The sequence below is a fragment of the Nyctibius grandis genome, chromosome 5 (genome assembly GCF_013368605.1).
Source record: "Nyctibius grandis isolate bNycGra1 chromosome 5, bNycGra1.pri, whole genome shotgun sequence".
NCBI classification, from domain to species: domain Eukaryota; kingdom Metazoa; phylum Chordata; class Aves; order Nyctibiiformes; family Nyctibiidae; genus Nyctibius; species Nyctibius grandis.
Genome location: NC_090662.1, coordinates 17,414,357 through 17,438,512, shown reverse-complemented (window position 1 = coordinate 17,438,512; position 24,156 = coordinate 17,414,357). Strand labels below are relative to the sequence as shown.

The 24,156-nt window shown below is 38.6% G+C and overlaps 1 protein-coding gene across 1 annotated transcript in view; it reads right to left on the bottom strand.

Moving 5' to 3' along the window:
- The window catches only part of SLC2A13 (solute carrier family 2 member 13), a 174,141-nt gene that overhangs the window by 82,677 nt on the left and 67,308 nt on the right, over window positions 1-24,156 (bottom strand). The window contains exon 4 of the mRNA XM_068401084.1: window positions 9,477-9,585. Within this exon, the coding sequence (XP_068257185.1) occupies window positions 9,477-9,585 (109 nt within the window). The remainder of the gene's footprint in view (window positions 1-9,476; window positions 9,586-24,156) is intronic.

Below are 24,156 nucleotides of genomic sequence, written 5' to 3'. Positions count from 1 at the left end.
TTTGTTTTGCATCTTTTTTCCTCCCTTTAAGTGGCTTAAAGTTGTGATTTTCCTTTTCTATTTCAAAAGGAATAAGAACACAAAATGGGCAGAGAACTGCCATTAGCAGTGAGAAGCTTCAGCCTGAGAGGGAACCTTGAACTTTGGTGTATGGCATTGCTCAAATAACTCAGCCCACAGGTTTTTGTTTGTTTGTTTTACAGTGAATTACAAATCTATACTTTTAAACTGACTCAGATTAATTTCTGGCCATCCCACAAGGTCATCACAACCAGAGAAGAAAGATGCACTTTCTTTTTAATGTTATTTTTAAGTGGAAACTTAGCATAATGTGGGTTTAGTGCTAGCAACATTGATACACAAGCGACTTGTTTTTAATACAGATATACTCTCTTACTTGTATCCTAAACACCCTCTCACAATTATTTCAACTGATAAATTACAGCCTTTGGAGGTAAACCATTAAACCCTTAAGCTGCTCAGGGTTTTGTAAGCCATCTCCAACAAGCACACACAAGAATATTAAAGAAAAATGTTTCACTCATCAAACAAAACTTCTGAAGCACAGGAGTTGTCTGTAAAACACAGCAAATGACGCATAAACTTTAGAAATATCGTGACTGCCTTAAAAATGTTCAAGTTTATTGAACTCCTGCTTGTGCCTCAAGCAGAAGATACATCCATCTAGATCACTCAGTCTTGCAGTTTGCTGGCTAAGCACAAAATCAAAACGAATGCTAAGGTCTAACTGCTCCTCACAGCTCTTGCACAGGGCTAGAGCTATTTAAGATGTTCAGCACTATGACCTGCTGTATTCTCTCCCCATCCCTCTCCATGACCCTAACCACCAATACTCACTACCACCCCGCACCCTCTCGTCAGGAAGGGCCAGGATTTGCGCAGCTCATGTTAATTCACGGCTGAAGCAGTCAGCAGCCTGCTTCCTCCCTCTGGAACAAAGAGTTAATTTTTTTTCTCAGACGTGCTTCAGTTTTCCTTAATCAGCTAATGTTTTGTTTGCTTGTTTGGTTTTAGGTCTTGGCTATAGCTATGGCATCCTGTCATCAACACATTTATGTTTCAGGCACTTCCTAGCAGACTTACTGAGGCACACTCCCTCACCAGGTTATGCTCCCTTCCCACGTCCGTATTTTCTAATGACTGAGAAGAAGAAACACCAGAGCAGAGGCTGGAGAAATTATGGTCAGACTCTTCCTTGACCTGCACGGAGGGGGAGGCAAAGGCAAGCAGAAAGAGGGAATGGAAAGGACTGACTCTGCCAACAGGGCCATTTCCCAGCTGTCGTAAATACTGCTCATGGCTCCTGTAGAGAGCATTTGATGAAAGGGTGTTTAACATTGCTGTTACCTACCCCACCAGCATCTTAACCGCTAGCTTGTAAACCACTCCTGCCCAGCCTAAGGCCCTGTACTTCAAGCAACACTTTCAACTCAGAATCAGAGTTCGTCCTTGGTCACAGTTCCAAGGCCACCGCTTCTCTTTTTGGCTGTGCAATAATTTTCCAAACTCAAGTGGACAGATTTCCACAAAAAAACTAACTGTTCAGTTCAGATCTGCCAATTTACCGGAAACAAAAAAAAAAAGAAAAAAAATCTATGTTCAAGGGCTTGGAAAAATTATAACATAAGCTGGTTTCTATGCAAGAAACTAGCATCCAATAAGGACAAGTTGGTGACTATCAGCTGTTTGGAGCTTTTTTTGTGTGTGGTTTTTTTAATACACTCTTTATTTTAAAAGAAACAAGCTCAGCTGTGAGAATAGTACATTGCCTATGGAAAAATGGTTGCTGAATGTGCAAACCTTTCAAAATACCAGAGTCAGAGCTTCATTTTCCTTCAAGTACTATGAAACTGATACAGGCAGCTTCCATAAACTCTCATTTAGAATGTTTTACACTGAGTAATATGAAATTACTTTATTTATTAACTACAATTTATTTCTCTCAAGAGCTGTTATAAGTTAATCACATTATTTCTGTATAACACATACAACAGAGACATTTGGTGTAACAGGAGTCACCTTCCCTAGTGTGCTTGACTAGACTAGACTTCTGTTTAGCTGTTTTTCCAAAAATACTTGCAGCCCATCTAAAAAGCATCTGTATGCTATATAAGTCCAAAGATGCATCTCTTTTCTCCACTAAAGTTTTTTACATTATGAGTTTGCATGCAGTACTATAAGAAGCATCTTCCAATATGAAGTAAAGATAATACGGTAAAATGAAGGGTCACTTCTCCAAAAAAAGTTATTGGTAGGATTTATTGAAACCTAATAAAATATTTAATGGATTATTATCTGAAAGGCAAGGGACGTGCAACATAGGGTTTCTTTTTGGTTTATTAAACATCTTCTAAAGCCTAAGGGGAAAATGTAAAATATAAGAGAAAGATATAAACTGGACAGTTCACTCACAAAAAAATATTGAAGGATGAAAACCTAAGCAGGTAGCAGCCTTAATGTTATGGAGTCATCAGAGAAAATTAGACTTGTCTATTACCAAGACTTCTCAATTATCTCGACAACATTACAAAGTTCGTATCTGAAAATACATTAATGTAACTGCCCCTCCTTCAGTCAGACTTAAAGCACAGTTGGGTCTGAGAGTATTCAAGAACAACTGAGGTGACAAGTTACTGGCCACGCAAAAATAAAGGCTACATGGCAGTCCACTTGGTAATTACTGTGGCCCAATTTAAATCTAAGTGGAGACCATAATAAAAGACATATTGTTCTTCAGCAACTGCTGTGCAACTTGGATGACATTTTAGCATTGTGTAAGTTTTAGGTTTTGTTTTGTTTGGGTTTTTTTGGTTGTTTTTTTTTTTTACTAAAGTATGCTACTTTCTGGATTTTGTTTTAAAATGCACAGCCAGAGAACACAATAGAAATATATACAACTTTAAAAATCAATGCTTGAATACAAACCACGAGAAAAATGTGAACTACCATTACTTTTTGCCAGTAGAACTTCTGTTAACAGATACCAACATTTTCCAATATCCAAATCAACAGTCAATGCTCTAGCAAAGTCTCTTTTCAATGACCAACTTATTGATTATAAATCTGTCGTAATTTGGAAATACATTAGTTCATTAATTATAAATCTCTCTATAGCTGCTTATGCTGAAGGATAGAGAAGGTTGCTACTACTTGTGCTGTACTTCACAAAACAAGGTATTTATTCAATGATCTTCAACAAAAAAATGAAAGGTTTATCTGCAGTCACTGACCTATTCAGTATTTAATTTCAAAAAAGTTTAAGAACTAGAATTTAAAGGCAAGTTTCTCAGTCTTGACTTTCACCATCCCTCTGGGGGTTGTCACACGTCCCTGTGGAGCAGAAGTACCAAGTGCTGCTACAAGCCCTGCTCGGTCCTAAGGCTACAGAGAGGTGCATGCTGCCTCACACTCGCTTCAGCAAACAGAAGCGAAGGTTTACAGCTCCTTGTGGGTTCCAGCTCTGCAATCGCTGCACAACAGACCCGGCAATTAAACCTGTCAGGAAATGTGCTTCACTTCCATTAAACTCCTCTCTATCCTCCATTAAACTTCAGAAGTATCCTGGCTTCTTTCCAGTCCCACTCCTGTTGTCTTTGATTCTCTCATTTACATTCAGTACGATATCTGTTCACTTTTCATGTTAATTTTTTAAATATTCTTAACTTATCTCCAAACCTCCAATTTCTGCTTGTTACATAACCTCCTCTTGTCCTCTTTTGTCTTTTCCTTCTTTCTTTTATCCAGCTTTTTTTCCTCCCTCATTACCCTGAGCTTTTTTCCTTCTCCATATGGTATTTTCTTCCACTCCCTGTTTCTTGCCAGCTGGAAAGAGATGATTCTTCATCATCTCATTTTTTTGTTCTTTTGTTTGCTTGCACAGATTAAAAAAGCAAGACTGTTAGAGCTCAAAAGCATCTGTGGACCAAATCCAAACACCAATACATTTTACACGTGGATTCACTTAACTTTTAGGAGATGCAAAGATATCTTAACAATAAAAAAAAAATTATTAACTAGGAAAAACAGATCACATACACCAGCAAAAATACAAGCTTAACAAAAATGCTGAAGGCCATAAGCTCTCCCTGTTGACACATTACTCCATTTCTCTGTTGCAGAAAGCTCTTCTAACACAATGTGAAAAGATAACAGCAAATTACTAAATTAGCATCACATCAAGCTTAGTGTTTCAACGGCAGAACAAAATATTTTGTTTGGCTTTCATCAAGTTCGCTTAAAGTTTCATAAGAATATGAATAATCAAGATAATACAGCTGTCTCTTCAATACTATCGCAGATTTACAGCCTTGAGGGCACAGGCAGCCCGCGTGAACATCCATCAGCTCGCTCAAAACTAGCGAGCCCCCAAAAGGGCAGCAGAAACTCCAGCCCAGGCCTCAATACCTACGTGCAGTTCTGGCAAGACAATACTGGACTCCCTCCAGTTATGGCTAAGTTACTGCTTAGTATTCAAGATAATTTAGGATTTTTTCCAAAAGCTTTCTTCCTCATTTTTTTTGACTGCAATGAAGTTGCACAGTACCAGGAGTGTTTTCAGAAGTCCTAGTTCTGCAGGAACGTGAGCATATACCTAGGACATCCATATACTCTATTGATGTTTTTCACCAAACAATGTGAAATAGCCAAATCCTTGAAGCCCCCTCCCATCCCCCCAAAAAAAGAATTTCTTCCTTTTTTAAATATTTTTTTTTTTTTTAAAGAAACTGATGGGAAAAATTAGCTTAAAGTTTTACCTTAAAATGGTCCTCCTCCTCCCCCAGGTTTTAACTATGGGCCACTGTGGGCTTGAAAATATCTGCACACCACCGTTTTAACAAAATGCTGGGATATGTTACTATTAAAAAGCTAATTTGTAGTAACTGCTATCCTGGAATATAACATCCTTCACAGGGCCTTTTTCAGCCTCCTGTCAGCCAGATTTGTGACTTGAAAAACAGGCTTGAAACAGTGAGCTTCCGTTTTCAATACGAGAAAATACCAGAATGATAAGAAACTGAAAAGTTAAACCATTTCAGACCTGCTCACACCAGCGTGAGAAATGCTTGTCTAAAATTATACCCCTTTATCTTTTACAGGTCAGTTAAGCTGGCAAAAGCCATGGCAAGAAGGAAACATTTTTTCTACTTCAGGCACTCTATCGAACAGCAGTGGTACCCTTGTTCTTGGGGAAAAAAAGGAAGCAAAGCTATAGGTCACTGAGCTTTATTCTTTTACTGACTAAATTTATCATGCCAGAACTTGTTCCTGTAAGAGTCACAATCTCCTTAGCCTATTTTTACATTTTGTTTCTCTTTTAGATCCGCCTCCTCAATGCAGAGGTTTCTCCACATGCTGTTCTCACCAGTTCAATAACATCCTGCTTGTGACGAGAGTTTCTAGTTCCTCATGGCTGGATGTTACACACATACATAGTTAATTCAAATACAAAATAAAACTATTTCTGTTCAAAAACTAGATCAGTTTATTGCACGACAGGATGGACAGAGCACAGTCCTCAACAATTCTTACAAAAGTCCTTCTAGTTTTCCTCTCCCCATCCTCAAGAGAAATCCAACTACACATACACTTCGTTGCTCTCATTTGCTTCACTGCTGTTATCCAATTTTTAACCAGAAAATATATAACTGATTTTTGAACTCTTAAGCATGGAAGCTCTAGATTTTTGTTGCTGTCTCCATGTGTTTCTCGTAGATATTTTTCTGCTTTTTAGGATCTCTTCTACTACTGGGTACACTCAGTGATTATTTTTAGACCCCTGCAAAATTCCTCTATATAATTTGCTACGTCTAACACCCATACTTTTTGATTCAAACTTTTGTTTTCTTAAATAGAAGAGTTACTCAGTAAAGCATATATAAACTGGGTAAGTATTAAATCATTCTACAACTGTTTTCTTCCTTATATTTTCATTTCACTTTTCTGCTTTGTGATTTATGGTTTGATTTTTTTTAAATTAGTTTTTCAGACACACACAAACTCACTCCTATGGCCTTACTTTCTTACAGTAAAATACAAGATTTAACAAATTCTTTTATATCAGAAATAGCAGAAAGCCTCAAGCCAGAAGATTAGAACAATCCAGGGCCCATCCTGGATGCTGCCGTGTTAAGTTAACTGGTCGCAGGGTAGAAGAGACCCATGGAAATACACAAGGAGAAAGGGGGCAACCAGAGGCTAAACTCTGCTAGGGAAAGCCAGGCAACAGCAAGTCAGGGTCATCAGCCTCTTCTCCTATGGCCTAGAAAGGGGTATACCAAGAGAGGAGGATTCACAGCAGCACCAAAGTTACAGTGAACACCAACCATCAAAACATTTTTTTGTGATTGTTTTTGGTAAATGAGTTTGCAAAACCATGGAGTCCACACAATCCTACAACCTCCAATCATAACCAATGCCTGTTTTCCAGCTGCAACAGAACAGCAATCCCAGAATGACAGAACCAAACATTATGGAGAGGAAAACAGTGCTTAGAGAGTTCATACAACCTAACAGTTCCTTAAGGTACCATTTACTTACTGCGTTAAAAAGCCATCACTAATGTCTATGTAAGCAAACCATCAATAGACAGCTGCTTACTTATATTTGAAATATGTCATTTCATAGGAGAATGTTTGTCTTGCATACTTGATATCTAAAAATTTAGTTATACTGGATTATTAAAAAAATACTGGATATTGCAAATGGTTTACAAGCCAGTCCTTTAACAACAGTGCCTTCATGTGTTTATTATAGGCATTTTCTTATTTTAAAGCTAAGATTCAACTATGTTTTATAGTTGTAATTCTGTCCTCCTACACATTCACAAGCAAATTAGGTCAATTCCAAACTACTTGTAAAACCTCCTACATGGAAAGGAGTTTGAGATTTTAAAATATATGAAGTTTAAAATAAACAAAGTCAATCTACCAGTGTCATAAACCTTGTGAACTGTCAATTTTTTGCTCTAGCCTAATATGGCATCCTAAAGTAGTAAGAACCAAAATGTGAGAATGACTGTCCTTGGCCAGAGGCTGCATCCACATCATGTTTAATAACATTTTAGTAATGTTTGTTATATAAGTTTCTCTAATTAACTTCTAAACTTACTTCTACATTTGGTATCTGTAACATCCTGTAGCAATGAGTTCCAACATGTCATTATGTGTTGCATGAAAAAAATGTTTATTTTAAACCTACTGCTGGGTAAGAGCTAGGAGTCATCAAAACTGTGTTATACGAAATGACGAATGCTCTACCCATCTTTTCCACAACATTAGTAGCTTTATACACTTCTTGCATTTCTTCTGAACTCATTTCTTTTCCAAGCCGCAGAGTCCTAACCATCCTGTTCAAATACAGGTCTCTCTTTCCCCATATACAATCTGGTTTATCCTTACTAAAAGAAAGGACGTCTGCAATTGTTTGTGCTATTCCAGATCAGTCATGGACATCATCATGATGTTTGCATAGAACTATAATGCAGCTTCAAGACCCCTTTTTTGAGTAGTAACAATTTAGACTGCCATGCATGCTAGTTAGCCAGCTCCCTCCTGCAAGCATTATTGTATAATATCATATAATTAATGCACTTGCCATTTTATTAATTTGTTATCTTGTATTATCTTCCCACAACTGTTCATGTTCGCAGATTTGGCGGTCTTAATATCATCAACGGTGTATGAGCACAAGCTGTTATTTTGCTGCTTAGCACCTTTCACAGACTTCTTAAAGCAGCAAAGATCTTCACATAGATCCCTGTAGGAGTCTACTCTTGGCTTATGATAACTGGTCTTATATTCTTATCCTTTCCTTTCCTATCTTAAAAAGTTATTAACCTGAGAGGGCTTGTCTTACTTTCATGACCACCTGGTTTCTTCAAGAAACTCTGGCAGCAGCTGCCATGGACTAGGATGGTTAGTTCATATGGGATATATAATTCTAACATGACCATGAATTCACATCCAACCCATTTCCAAGCTATACTCTGTCTACAATAATCATGTTGGCTCTTCTTTATTATTTTATATTCTCCATGTACATGTTCATTTTTCAAATTTATAAACACACATTTCATTTCATTGTATTACAGTTTTAATTAATTTTGAAGGACAGAAATAAAACTTTCTGGGCTGTAGTTTCATGCAGATTATGCTGTATTTCCAAATTCAGTGACTACGCATTCGAATTACTCCAGACCTGTTGGGTGCACCCCGATTAGTCCAAGCAATTTGTTATTATTCATTTCAATCAGCTGGTTCTAAAAGTTCTTCCCCTCGAATTTGAAACAGACCATCTGAGACATCTCAAGTAAGCTCCAGTGCAGGAACCTTCATATACCCTCCATAATTAACACAGATGCAAAAAGAGTCTTTGTAAGATTTGCTGCTAAAGATTTCTCTTCTGCTACTGATCTGACAACGTCTTGATCCTTACTGGGCCTGGAGACTCTTAGGTCTCTTGCTTCTGATGTGCCTGAAGAATTTCTCCAAGCTCCTTCTGTGCCTGTCTTCTGGTTTTCACACATAATTTACCAGTTATGCATTCTCCCATTTCTCACATTTGGTTACAATTTCTACTTTATAAAGTCTCTCTTTACCTGTTACACATTTCCCTCCTTTGCAGTTTAACAATACTGAGTTTGGTTTTTCCCCCCGCCTTGTGACAGATGGCAGATATTTCCTCTAACATTTAACATGGTAGCTCTTGATGTCACTGAAAGCTTTATCCTTTTCTCTGTTCCTTTTAACTATTCCTAACAAGGCTTGCTCCCTTAGGTGTAGTTCTCTCCATAAGATGTTACTGCAATATATTTTACACTTGCTCTTAAAACAATAAGGAAATCGTATTCGTTGTGGTTACTCTTGTAGGGTAGTTCAACAGCAACTTAATCTTAAACTAGGTCTTGTGCACTGTACATTTGCCAAGAGCTACTCCTCTTGTGAGCTGACAGCTTATCAGAACACCCACTATATTGTTCTTCACTTCTGCATTTACTGAGTCTTCATACACATAACAAAACCAAGTAGTAATAGGAAATGCTTCTTCCCTCAGCATCTTACCTCTAACATTCCACAGTAATTTTCCATCTCATTTACATGGTCAACAGTCTAACGCTCACAGTATTTTAATCTATTTGCACACAAATTCAAACTGTAAGAGTACTTTCTTATCTAGGCATACATAGCTTTGATCGTAAACCCTAACATATAATAAGACATCTCCCAGAGTACAGTTTTCATTCTCATCTTTGTATGTTTGCCCTTATACTAACATCCTCTTCTACCAGTTCTCTGAGACACCAAATATGTCAATATCTGAATTTCAAACCAGCATTTCAGCTCTCACACTCAATTTTTCACATTTCAGATTTTGTCCAGAAGCCCATCTACAACTGCTACTGGTCTGTCTTTTTTTTTTTTATATTTTAGAAAGAGAAGCAAGCAGTAAATACATACATGACGGTGTTAATCCCTGACAGTTGTTGAAACATCTGCAGACCACAACCCACAATTAAGGCTCTTCGAGTTGGAGGGTATGTTAGCATTCTGCAGATCACAGGTCCAGCTTAAAAAAAAAAAACAAACAAACAACAAAAGAATACGTAATAATTCTTAAGTGATCACTATCAATAAAACGTTCCCAGGCATAACAGGCTTTGCACCTCAGTTTCAAACAAACTTGGATTATTTCAATTATTTTTGAACAACTTGATCATTTCAGTTCTGCTTTTCTGCACTGTATTACAAAGAAGATTTTCAGGAAGCCCAGCTGAAAAAATGAAACAATTTTTGTAGACAGTGTATACTACTGGTGGCAAACGTAGAGCTCTCCTGTGTCATACTAGCAGATTGCACATCTGCTGCAACTGAATGTCCTTTCCAAAAAGCTCCCACTGTTATTGAGAGGTTATTTCAGAAATGACATTATTCACTGCTCAGATACGGATCTTGCAGATAAAGTGTTCTCCCTCACTCCCCAAAGACCCAATTCCCACAAACCAGTTGCAAGTGTGGGTACTTTGAAGGTGTGGGATAGGCCAATTCTGCACGACTGTAAGTCCAGCAGAGGGAGCATAAATTAATTCATTTTTTTCCATATATTTGGTAGCAATGGTATGAGGCTGCATTCAAAAAGCAGAAAACAGTTTCTCAATGAAGAGAAAACCAAAACATTCTGGCAAATAGAGAAAGCTTTCTTCTCTGTTAATTTTAAATTTTCAAAATATCCTATTAAAAAAAAAAAAAAGGAATACAGAAAGCTATATGATATCAGGCAAAAATTTTAAATACTTGACTCCCTTATTTACTTGAATTTCTTTCTGCCCAGAGTAGTGTTTAGGGCAGAATACAGTCTGGTGAAAAATTTTATGTTTTATACATCTTACCACATCTGGTATACCCACTTAGAACACCTAATATAGATCACAATATGTGTAAGTCAAAATAGTTACCATGAAAAAAAAGAGGAGATGAAGAGGATCTACATTTTTACATTTTCAAAGTCTTTCCTGAACATATAGAAAATATTAAATGTATTCATTCACTGTAAAAACCTATATTAGTCTGTTAGAGAAGAACGATTTACATGCAAAGAGTTTCAACTTCAGAAAGCTGACAATCTGTGGACAGTTTCAATAGTAGAACTCAAAAAGGGGGTTTAGATAATATTTTCTTCATTGAAAGATAATCAAACCTGTCCAAGAAAAACTTCTTTTCATTTAAAAATTATGGTATTTCCAATTCATATCTCAATTGTATTATCACTTGACTTTGCTTCTTTATTATTAACAGCAGAATGCAGTCTGACAAATTTTCCAGCTGGTTTCCAAGTAACATTGACATTCAGACAGTACACAGTCCCACCTGTCCTGCCATACAGCCACATCATTGCCTTCAAAATGTCTCTATTTGAGTAAAATCAACTGACAAATAGAGCCAATCTACATATCTGGTAAGATATTCTCAAGCATGACACATGATATCACTGGGCAGACAAGCATATCAGGGTTCAGTAGTCAAAGTGGCATTTCCTTGGTGGGAAAACAACAAAACCAGCACTCGCTGTTAGCTAGGAGCAGTCTGGAGCTCAGACATACTCTTGGATTTCTCCTGGACTCCAAGCTTCACAAAGAAAAAAGATTTACTAACAAATGCAACCATGAACCTTAATTCACAAACAACAGTCCTCAGGTTTTCATACTCGGCATCACACCTGAGCATGAAGGCTTTGGGCTTAAGAACTTTTATCCAGCAACTGATTCTGCAGCATCTGTCGTGAACCCAGGTTGCTGAATGCCTACGAGAGATCTTCCGTTCTTCATTAACTTCCTATAAAGTCCTTAACAGAGTTCAAAATCCATCTTTATCTTCAAATGACCTTACAGCCAACATAAATCTTGAAGTCCACCATCAATGACTATGCTCATCAAATAAGCGGGAACTCTACAGCAGGGGCTGTTAGGAAAGGAAGCAGAAATGTCCTACGGAACTGATGCAAAGTTTTTAACAATTCCCGATCCACTCAGCTATTTGATGAAAGTTATATAAAACTCTATTCACAATACAGCATTGTACAAAACAATTGGAAAGAAGGGATTAAAATGAATAGCTAGAAATTAAAGCAGCTGCTCCCAGACAATGGCTTGCAACTCAGAGGGAGTCACAAACTCTCAACAAAACTTCATCACGCAAATCAGTTTGAACGCCTTAAGTGGGGCCCTGCAGAAAGTTTAAGACCATGTAGCAAAGTCTAGACCTTTACTTTAGAACTTTAGACTTCAGAGCATCCAGTCAGCTAGATTCAGTAAGTACTTGTAATTTTTCAGACTTCTGATGAATTGTATCAGAAAAATGATGCTAAAAAATCATCATACTGGTTCAAGTCAGAGATTTAAAAGTTTCACTCCAAATCTGTACCATGGCAACCACACATATCAATAAGCATACACAAAATTAAAGGATTTTCTTTCATAGAATTCACAGCCTTCAGGTTTACAAACCAATAAATGGAATGAAAGAAATAAAAGAAATCATTAATCTCTGTATTAAAGGAGCTTTACAAACTCCACTTAAAAACCCAAAGGGCTTTGACTGCGAGGTGGCTGTTTTTAAAACAGAAAATGAGTGTGAAATTTTTAATTAAAATTATCTAGCCCTAAAACTAACTATACTACTTCTGCATTTTTCTATCTTCAATTCCGCCATCCATCTTCTGTTATGTTCATATATTATAGCCTTAAAACTAAACAACGCTAAGCAAAACACAGTTGTTAACAACAGAGAATGGGTCTAAACTAAAAAATTAAAAACAAAACAAGTTTTCAGAATTAAATACATTTTTCTTCTGAAAATAAGTCTTCTGGAAACTGAAATTGTACTTCGGGAGTTTCTGATAACCATTAAATCTGCTGTTAGCTATTACAATAGATTCAAATAGCACAAAACAATAAAATCATTAAATCTTTAAAAAGTGGAACAACTTAATTGTTCACAGAAATAGAGGGAAACAGATGATGCAAGAGATACATCACAAAAAAAAAAAAGAACATTTGGCAATTTTTACAATGGAAAAAACAGATATTTGTCTCCAAAAGTCAATATTTTTTGTTCATGATACTTCTGCCTTAATTGCTATTGTTTTCTCTTCAGCTAGGAGATTTAGAAACATTCCTGCATTTGAACCACTTCATGTGAACTTGAGAAACCACTGAGATGTTTGTTTTCCTCCTTCTAATCTATGAATAAAAATGAAGTCAAAAGGATGAGACCTCCTAATGTCATGATTAATTTAATGAGACTAGATTTGGTTGGACTTTTTCTGCTGTGGTTTCAGATAATTACTTTACCTGAAGTAAATTTCCTTAATGCACATATTTACACGGGTTCAAAATATGCTACAGTAAAGGGCAGCTGAAGCTTGCTCTAGTGAGAGTGCAAAATGACAGCAATAGATAAAGAGCAATGGAAAAATAAGGATATTGCTGTTGTAGAAGGTGACATTACATGAAGTGGTGAGATCACAGAATCACAGAATCAATCAGGTTGGAACAGACCTCAGGGATCATCGAGTCCAATTGTTGCCCTTACACCACCCTGTCAACTAGACCATGGCACTAAGTGCCATGTCCAGTCTTTTCTTAAACACATCCAGATATGAATTGCTGTGGTCTAACAGGCTTTTTCTTAGCCTGGTCTAAACTGTCTACCTAACTAGACCTTCATCCTCATAAGCAAAAGGCAAAAATAGAATCTGGAAGTTTAGCTTCACATCCAAAAAAACCCTATTAGCTTATAGTGAGCTAAATAGGGTGGGGAGGAGCTGTACTTGTCAAATCATCACTTCTGGAAAGCAAATGGTGCTTTCCAAATGTTACATTTTAAGTGGTTATCTGAAAATTTTAATGCCAGCTTTCTATATTTTAGCTGGTATTCTTGTTACTAGGCATAACCCACAAGTAAGTCAGGTTTAGAAATTGTGAACCACCTGGTAAGGCATTTTGATTTTCCTCCGTAGGTAAAGTGGATTGATTGTATGGCGATCATAGGAGCTTGGGTGTGATCCACTACCAACTAAAAGATATAGAGACTTTTCAAAAACAACAAAACAAACACAACCTAGTTCTAAAATGAGTTTAAATATTGAAAGCTAAAAAGCAGAAGAATGGGTATTAATGATGTCTCAGCATCTCTTTCTGAAAATGTACTGCATACACTTCCAGGGAAATAAAAATATTGTAGATAGATACAAAGCCAACCTAAAAATCCCCCAGCAAATGCAGGCAGACATCTGGTGCCTGGAAACCTTGTGAACCCCCATCCCTCAAATTATTAGGACAATACCTGGCAAAATTTCACAGCCAGGAAACTATGGTTAGAGACGGGGCTCTGCAAAGACATTTGCAGGTTCAAACATTCCTTTGCCAGCTAATGTAGGTGACAGCTTGTAGCAACAGCTTAAAACTATGTAGGGCTCCTGACAGCATTTTGTGCTCTTGCTGTAGAGGAGTGTTTCCAAAAGAGCAGGCTTAGCCAGCCAACAAGACAGTCACTCATCAGTTTAGCACTATTAAGCTCAACCTTCAGATTAGCTTCTCAGACCCATTCTTGCCCTAATGCCAGTCAATACCCTCTCTTCCATGCAAATAAATTTTTAAAGAACCAGTCTACAGTTGGGAAAAAAAAAAAAAGAAATTTTGAGGTGGTGATCTGGATAACAGAAGCCAGACATAGGAGCCATTTCTCTCTTCTGTCTTTCCTTACAAAATGAAAGCTTCCAGCCCAGCTTTCTCTGCATCATCTGCAGAACATTCCTCCAGCTAAGACTCCTCCTCTAAAGCACTTAGAGCTAGCTATGATTTTCTGCATATGAATGATATACTAAAGCAAAGACCCTTACCCACTCCTAGCCTATTACATGATTATTTTCTGGAAGTATCAACTTCATTCATTTTTCCTTTCTGTAAAATTTATCAAATCACAAGAAAATAGAAGTAGCTTTCAAATCAAAATCACATTATTTATCCTGAGAAGATACAAAACAATTTTACCTAAGTACCAAGCTCTTCCCCACTGTCTCACAATGCTTCCAGTAACATTGGAAGAACCACTCCCAGCACTAGAGGAAACTTCCTACCTCATATAGTTCTCTAATCCTTTGAGAAAGCTTGCTTGAGTATTTTTTTCTTTTTTTCTTTTTTTTTTTAATGGCATAGCCCCTCATCAGCCAAGAATGAGAAAAGACTGTCAGCTTGCCTAATAACTGAGTCTTAGCATTTTTCAGTTTTCCACAGCAAATACATCCAATGGTGTAACATGACAGCAAATAAAAAGTAAAAGCAAATAAAAGCTAATTAGACATAACCATTTTTCTTCTAAAAAGTTAAGTAGTGCAAGGAGTTTTTCCATGCCTAGCTGAACTGAAAGGGGTTTTTTGTTTGTTCAGGAAACCTAGATTTCAAATAAATGGTCCCTCCAAATGATCTTTTAATCCACACATTGAAAACAGAAACACTAAGAATAAAAGGGTTTTTTTGTTTTGTTTTGACAGTAAGTTGGGTTGGTCTTTTGGGAATCCTGAAAACAAAGCAATTTTCTTGTATCTGTAAAAGGAAAAAAAAATAATCTTTCCCTTGATACCACATCCTTTGATATAAAGCTATGGTGACGGAAAATCTATATGACTGAGTACTTGCACAAAGGCAGCAGCCATTAAGAATACTTTGAATAGGACAAGAAGCAGTGGCAAGCAGGGAAGCAAAAAAAGGAGTGCATTTTGGCTCTGTATGACATGTTCTTTATAGAAAACAAACTACTGTAATGAAGACCTTTAAAACTAGAGAAACCATGACAAAACAGATAACAAACAGAGAAGAGTGGTCATTTACATTACGCCAGTGGGAGCCGAGAGAAGTGGCCACAATGACCGACACAGTCCGCGCAGGTGGAGGAGGGACCCCAGTGCGGTACTGTCAGACCTGAGGAGTGGCGGAATGACGGAGGGGGACGTTTACCTGTTTCTTTGATAGGAAAACTGGGGTAGGGACAGAGAAAAGCAAGGATCACACTGTGCTTTCCCTCTGGCTGTGGCAAGCACCTTAGAAACAAAGCAATAGGTATTAAGGGGTACTTGTGCATACCTGCAGCCTACAACGTGGTTTTAGCAAACAAATATTTCTTGTCATGGTCTGCTCTAGAACCGCTTTACATAGGAAGCAGTAATGTGACCCTCACTTAAAGCTGGAGAAAGCAGATGAGGACAGATAAGCTGATGAAGCTAGCATTACACAGGCACAACCAAAATAAGCCAAGTGTTGTAACGGCCTGAACAGCTTCCCACTCTGCTGTCTCATCAACTAATGAAGTGCAGTGCAGAGCATTTAGCAATCTGAAATTAGAAAGCTTTTTGTCGTTCATTTTAAGTTGAGGAAAGACACTTAAAAGAAAATTGCAGTCAGGGGAGTTTCAAGAGTGCTGCTTCTTTTTTTTGGTGTTGGTGGTGGTGTTGCTGATGTTTTTCAATTAAAAGAGCACCAAAAAAGCTGGTGACTCAAGAGTTCCCTCAAACCCAGTCAGTAACCTGCTCTCAAGCTGATCTTCCCAGCTGTTACTGTATTAACACCCGTACAGCTATCGTATTTTATTTCCTGGGCAACACACCTCTAGCCTTAACTTTTTTGCAACGTTTTTCTGTCAAAAATATTACTTCAGTGATATCTTTTTTTCCCCCTCTATCCCTTGTTTCCAAATGAAACATCCCTGTTCCTGCCCTAAGCTAGTGGTTTAACAGTGAAAACAGATTTCTACTCCTTGCCGTCCAAAAGAATGAGACACAGAGACACATTCGTAGGAGGGAAGAGGGGAAAAAAAGGAAATTTAATAGAACTGAGAAAGGAGCCTGGAGGTCAATGAAAGTCTCCATGGGAACTTTTTGACACAATCTTTTGCATGTTCACTCTTTTATTATTATTTTATTAATAGCACATTTAGTTTAGACCATCTCCTTAAAAAAAGTTTTAAAAGAAACAGTTTATCTACGAGGCCTGAAAAACTCCTCTCACTTTTTAAAATTCAGATGCCATTAGCATCAGAGCTTCATTAAGAATAAAAGTAAATTAAAAATTTAAATTAGAGATGAGGTCCACATTTAATCAGATTTTTAAAACCTGTTTTGATATCAATATCATTTTAGCACAGCTCAGTTGGGTTCCAAAACTACAAGAGAGGAGAAAACTCAAAAAGTCACTGTAGGTTAAAGTCAAAGTACTTTAACTTTGGCTTCCTAACAAGACAGCACCATCAATGGATGTATCGGTGACAGACAGCACAGCAGACCAGTTTGAAGCTAAAAATAAGTTTTAAGAAACTGCTTCAATATTTTGTTTTTTTTAAACTGAAGCATTTAAACTTGAGCACAAAGTTGAGTTCACTGAAAACAGAAGGACAGACACAGACTTAAACATTTCACTGAACTGCAGCCTAAGATCGCACTTTATCTAAAAGTACTAGCTAGTTTACTACATTTTAGTATTAATCATCTTGTATCAAAAACACAAAGGGTGCTAAGACAACCATTACTGTTCAACAACAGCATGTTTTTCAGCAGAGAACGCTGACCACAACCTGGGAGGAGAAGCAGGTCAGGGATGCAGTTCTTCCCCTCTACCCAGCACTTGCAAGACTCACAGCTTGAGCAGCATGCCACAGTGCTGCATGAATCTGGAGGAGAACCCCCAAGGTGGACAGGGCTGGAGCACATGACATACGAGGAGATGCTGAAACAACTGGGATTGTTCAGCTTTAAAAAAAAAGGTAAAGGGAAAAGCCTCCGCTGTCTACAGCTACTTAGGGGAGGGCCAAAGAGAAGACAGACCCAGGCTCCTCAGAGGCGTGCAGGGGCAGGACAAAATGCAACAGACAAGTTGAAATGCAGAAAATTTGGACCAGATGCGAAGTCAGTTTATTTTGTACCATGGAAGTGGTCAAACACAGAAAGAGAGATGCAGACAGGTCATGGTCAAAACTTAACTAAAAGAGTTCCTGAGCAACCTGTTCTGACTTGTCCTGCTTTGACTGGGGATTGGATTAGATGACCTTCAGAGGTGATCTACATGATTCTTACACGAAACCTACATCATTCTAAGATTTGTGCTTGTACTGGTTATCACACCCCATGAAAAAGTAAGTTTGGTGCTTCACAGTAGGCAAAAAAAAAAAAAAAAAAAAAGGCAGCCTTATATACAGATCCTGTAAAACTCCTCCATCTCCATACCACCAACAGCAGATCCACCCCTTTTTTGCAATTTCAGTCCTAGGGTTCACTAATCGAGAAACTGTCAGTCACACTAGACTGACAGTTTTTCAAAGAATCACAGAATCACAGAATGTTAGGGATTGGAAGGGACCTCGAAAGATCATCTAGGCCAATCCCCCTGCCAGAGCAGGTTTGCCTAGACCATATCACACACGAACGCGTCCAGGCGGGTTTTGAATGTCTCCAGAGAAGGAGACTCCACAACCTCTCTGGGCAGCCTGTTCCAGTGTTCGGTCACCCTCACCGTAAAGAAGTTTTTCCTCATATTTATGTGGAACCTCCTGTGTTCCAGCTTGCACCCATTGCCCCTTGTCCTGTCAAGGGATGTCACTGAGAAGAGCCTGGCTCCATCCTCTTGACACTTGCCCTTTACATATTTATAAACATTAATGAGGTCACCCCTCAGTCTCCTCTTCTCTAAGCTAAAGAGACCCAGCTCCCTCAGCCTCTCCTCATAAGGGAGATGTTCCACTCCCTTAATCATCTTCGTGGCTCTGCGCTGGACTCTCTCTAGCAGTTCCCTGAATTTTTACCCTGAATTTGTAACATCTGCAGAGAAGACAAATCAATATTGAAATAAGCAAGTGTAAAATACTCAATTGACAGCTCCCATAACTGGTATGAAATATGACATAGGAATAATGGAGACCTTATTGCAGCCTTTCAATATAAAAATGGGCTTATATAGCCCCTTTTGTAGATAGATGGGGAGAGACTTTCTGCCAGGGACTGTAGTGATAGGACAAGAAGTAATGGTTTCAAACTAAAAGAGAGTAGATTAGGCTGGATATAAGGAAGAAATTCTTTACTATGAGGGTGGTGAGACACTGGAACAGGTTGCCCAGAGAAGCTGTGGCTGCCCCCTCCCTGGCAGTGTTCAAGACCAGATTGGATGGGGCTTTGAGCAACCTGGTCTTGTGGAAGGTGTCCCTGCCCATGGCAGGGGGGTTGGAACTAGATGATCTTTAAAGGTTCCTTCCAACCCAAACCATCCTGTGATTCTATGATTGTTAAGAGCTGTACACAGTCCTAATCCCCTTTGCATTCTCCCCTTCATCTCAAAAAAGGAATATGGTAGAAATGGGGACAGATTGAGAAAAAGGCAAAAAAGAACAATCAAGTTCATGGAATGGTTCAAACATACAGCAGTGGTAATACTAATTTTACTAGGCCCTTGGGTACTAAAATGCACACACAATTATACCATATTAGTGTACTTACGTCTGGATTCACAACAAGCTAATATTAACAGTCTGTTTCGAGTGATTCTGCCTTCGTTAATATAATAGGCCTCTGCTTTAGCTACAGATGAAAGCAACAGATCTAGTACACCATCCTTCAAGCTGGAGGAAAGGAGCTGGATTAGGAGTTGGGAATACAACAAGTTTCGTAAATCAAAAGTGGCACAAAGAAGGTGAGGAGAGAACACGGTTGTTTCAAGATAAGACAGAAAAAAGGCTGTATAAAATGGCAGATGCAAAACCAAAAGCATAGTTATGATCCACCCTGCATTGGCCACTATCAAGACAGAATGGCAGTGAGATAGACTTTGTCTGACACAGCATGGCCATTTTTATCAAAGTGTGAAAAATCCAGTGTAGTGGACATATGGTTCTTGTCTGCGGTCCAGAAGACAGGGACAAAGGGCCAAGTTTTTGCTACTGCAGATTATATCTCGCTGGAGCAATGATTCCAAATCAACCACCTGCTTAAGTATTATCACTGGCTGAACTACTAATAACTTACAATTTAAAAATGGGAAGAACAGATTATAATCTCTTGGGCTATGATCCTAAGAACTGTTTTATCACGAGAACTGAGGATGAAAATCTGATGTTCATAACAGTTTTCAAATCTCCCAGTTTCTGGAGGATTCACATACAGCCTATGTGAACTTTTATGTTCCAGCCACTCTGGACTTTCAGACATAATAAAGTACTTCACAAAAAGTATGATTCTTCACAATTTTGCATGAGATATAATCATTAGCATCAATGAAAAACCAGCATAGAAGTAGTTTACTTCTATTTGCACAAAGAAGAAAGCCTATGGAGAATCAGAACCTCTTTTGATTTATTTTGTAATGCTGTCAGTGGTAGCAACAGAACTCCTCCAGCAAGATGTACAGACTGTTTTTAGTGTGCCTCCACTGCTCAGTGAAGTCTTGTTGTTTTCCAGGAACTACAGAGACTGCCTCTGCATAAAACTTCAGAGAGTTTCTCAAGAGTAATTCTTGCTAGTGTCAGCAAGACAGACAGTAAGTAGAAGGATCTATGTACAACTGTTGGTATAACTGAAATATATTTTGTGTGGTGATTAATAGAAGAACATACTGTGCGTCTTGCTTCCATTAAATCTTTTTTTAAAAGTAATTGCAAAGCCTGACACACAGATGTCCTGTATCATCAGCTGTGACCAACTCAGTGAAGAAAGGCTCCTAGATAAAACAGAATTTTAAAAAGATATATTATAATGCTGCACACAGCAGGCAAAAGGCATCCTCCCATGTCATGATGCTGGTTTTAGGGAAAATAGAATTAATACTCCATAATGGACAGTTCAAGGTTTCTCACGTACTATGGAATACATCTAATCTGCAAGCTGCTTGCCTTACACCAAGTGGAAATCCTTCTGATCATTTCCAGCATAATGAAGACAGAATGAGATTACCTAAATGCCATGTTTATTAGCAGTTTCTTTATAAATATAAAATATTTTAAAAGGTAATTCTTTTAAAAGCTGTTGAAAATGCAGTAGAGTGCAAGATAATGCTTGATAATGCTTGATCTCTTTCCCTGAGTTAAGTATGATTTTTCCTTAAAAAAAATCAGAATCATACTTATTAAACTGCTCCTATTAATGCTTGGTTGCACTACAAGATAGAAGCATGCAGGACAAGGATCTTTTCATTGCTTCTGTGCAACCTCACAGATCTAGCAGATTGAAAGGAAGAACATAAAGATTTTATTAAATAAGAGGCTTGAGGCCCATTTTTCAAAAAGATACAGAAATTCTGAGAGATTTCCTCATGAATTTCAGCAAGTAGATTTTTATGCTGATTTTATACCCTCATCAAGTTAACCCACGATCTAAAAGAAAGTATAATATCCAAATTATAGTCATCATTCAGAAAACACTATCCTGTGTGTAAATATATAAAACCGGTATTTATGACGCATCTCAGTCTCCTCTTGGGCTCCCTTACTGAACTCCATTTGTTTTAAAAGTTTAAACAGAATTTTTAAAGTTTTGGACAAGACATTATGTTTTTAACCTCTCTTTCTTACGCAGCAGCTTACAGCTGGTCCTAATTAGAGGAAGCGGCCCCAATAACACAAGGAAAATGGAACCATTAAAAGCCGTGCCAAGCCCCACAAGAGCTGCCATTTTGAAGGGGCACATTTCCACTCCCTCCCTACATTTGACCACATTCAAATCAAAGTATTTAAGTGAACGGACATTTCTCCGACACCTGCAGTGACCTGAGCCATTTCAGTGTCAAGGGACAGACATTTCCTTCTTTGGTGATAGATACTAACAACAATGTTAAAACACCACTTCTAAATAATGTTGCAAGATGATTATTCTATTAGAATAAAAAGGGAGCATCAGGATTTCTTCAGTGTTAAGACTAAAAGCAAACAAGAAGCACAGCAAGCTTTGGCCTGTAAGAACAAATGCGAGGTTCACAGGAAAACTGGAACATTTCAAAAAATTAACACACGTTTTGATGTAACTATCAAGAGGTCACACAGTTACATAGTCCCCAGAAGATACAGAAAGATCAACTGGTCTCCAAATATACCCTGGGCAAGGACAGGTCAGAGTTTGTACTCAAAAAGTCCCACTTTAAGGGAAGAACACACACGTCTGCTTCACTCACAAAGGTGATCTGCTTCAAGGCCACAACATCAGCTGTCTCCACAGACCATGATACATTATCATGTTAAAAGATAATGTGTAATTTTTCCCAGAGTGGAACAAAGCACTAAGAAAGCCCCTGCACACCAAAAGATGAAGGGGAGGCTTAGGTAACATTCACAGCACAGACTCTCACCAGCACATTGCTGCCCGCCAGGACGTGTGGAGATGCGATTTCAGGCACAGGTGGGCTGGCAGGAGGCCCCTGTGAAGAGATGCTACCAAAATCCAGCAGGGTTGGGGAGTAGAGGTTCTTTGAACTTGTTTTGCTTGGCAAGGGTTGATTTTCCCCCCATTAATTTAGTACAAGGACACCACTGGCAAACCAGCGGGGTCCATCCTACAGCTGCGCTCTCAGCACTGTACTTCCCATGGGAGCAGGCACAGTTGTCCCTCGCCCCCTCCCACCACTGTCACTCGCTGGGTACCGCTGGGCTTAGTGCAGGGGTCCTGCCCGCAGGCAACAGCTGTGCTGCTGCAGACCTCCTGGGCCCCATCAAGCACTGGGTATTGGGATAGGGCATAACCAGAAGATCATCTAGGACAGACAGTTTTGGTTCACTTCCACAGTACTTTAAGGCATGGAAGCTTCTGACTTCTGTGTAAAAATTATGGGTTTGTTTCCAATACAGGGTAGATTCAATCAGGGCTCAGCCTACCCCATGCACAGGTTACTTTGGTTTTCAGCTCTGGACAAGGGCAAAAACCACTGTGCAACTCAAACTGTCCTGGAGCACTGAAGAACATGAGGGAACATGCCCTTGCTGCCAAATGAAGACTAAATAAAAAATAAGTAAAAACTGGATTGGCATCAAAACAATCCTTTCCTTTGAGTTAGTCTACACATACCCTCCAGACTATAACAGAAAATTACTATTATAATAGAACCAACATAATCCTCTACTAAAACCAAACTCTTTAGATTCTTTGGGTTTTGTAGGCACCACCAACTCCCCGAAACTATGTCCCTACATCTATACACCTGCACCAGCAACCTGCTTTCAGATCATCCCAGCTGTCCCTAAAAATGCTACACAGGAACATGTTACGTTCAGCTTTTTCCTGATTTCATTTGCTAATGCTCATTTTTGTAGGGAGACAAAAGAGCAACTATGGAGAGAGAACCAGCAACTAAGGCAGCACCAGGGCACATACAGCAAAATCAATAAATGTACTTCTATATGCAAAATATACAAGAAAAACTACACCTTAGGCAAACTGTTGCACATGGAAGAAGCTGTTAGAACCTGCTATTTAAATATTTTTGGTCTGCTCAGGTTCCAGGCCAAGTCTCCTGGAGTTAAGAAATAATACTTGGGGAAAAGCCATCTGCATTACCACCTAGTTGACATTTTTAAGGTTTCAACTTAATGTTACAACTCGCTTAAATGCAGCAGGCATTCTCAGCTTAACACTATTTCAAAAAAAAAAAAAAATCAAATTCCTTTCCTAAAGGCAGGAAGAGCCTAACCTGCATGAAGGGAAAAAGCTGTTTTTAGGACCAATACGAATCCTTACTTGGGTCTGCAGAAGCACTTGTGCACTACCTAAAGCCAAACATGACGCAACACAAACTTCATGTACCGATTCACAACATCCCAGTGGAAGTATGTGCTTAGCAGCTAGTGGTTACTGAATAGCACTTCAGTTTCCCCAGGAGCTCCCGGTTTTCCTAGAGTTGAGGGCAGAAAATACCACTAGTGCAGCTGGAACTTCAGGTAACCTTCCTGGCTTCAGGGCGAACTGCAGATTTCCCAACTGTGACCAGCCAGAGAGCTGGGCTGTGGTGCAGAATTTTACCCAGACATGCACGTCTTCTCTAATGCACAGGAGCTCGTTCTCCCATGTTTAACTACTTTACAGAGGCAACACAACTTGTTATGAAAAATAGATGTTTCAAGGATAAGCTCTAAAAAGAACAGAAACAGTATCAGTTCTACCTCCTGTTTACCAAAAAAAAAAAAAAAAAAAAAAAAAAAAAAAAAAAGGGGGGGGACAATTACTCCATTTAGAATTTGTCAGGCTGCAGAGGCTGATGAACCTGAAGGCACCAGCAAAACTACTTCATACCATCACAACAGCCTGGTTGGCATTGGATTGGGTCAGGAAACAATGAAAGTTAATTTTCAGTGTCAGATATGAGAAGCATCTGCATCTTTATACAGATACCAGGAAAATATTTTCATGTTTCTCAGTAAAAGCATCATTGCCCAACTGTGCCTTCTGCCAGCTGTCATCAACCTATTAAGCAAGCTGAAAGGAAAAATTCTTGGGCAGGAAGTCCGGGGGAAACTTGTAAACAAAAGCAGAGGGAGAGCAAAGCTGGAAGAAAGCTGCTGCGTTTGGGCTACCTACGTTTCCGAGTGGATTTCCAAACATCTCCATTCACTGACCTCATATTCGCTG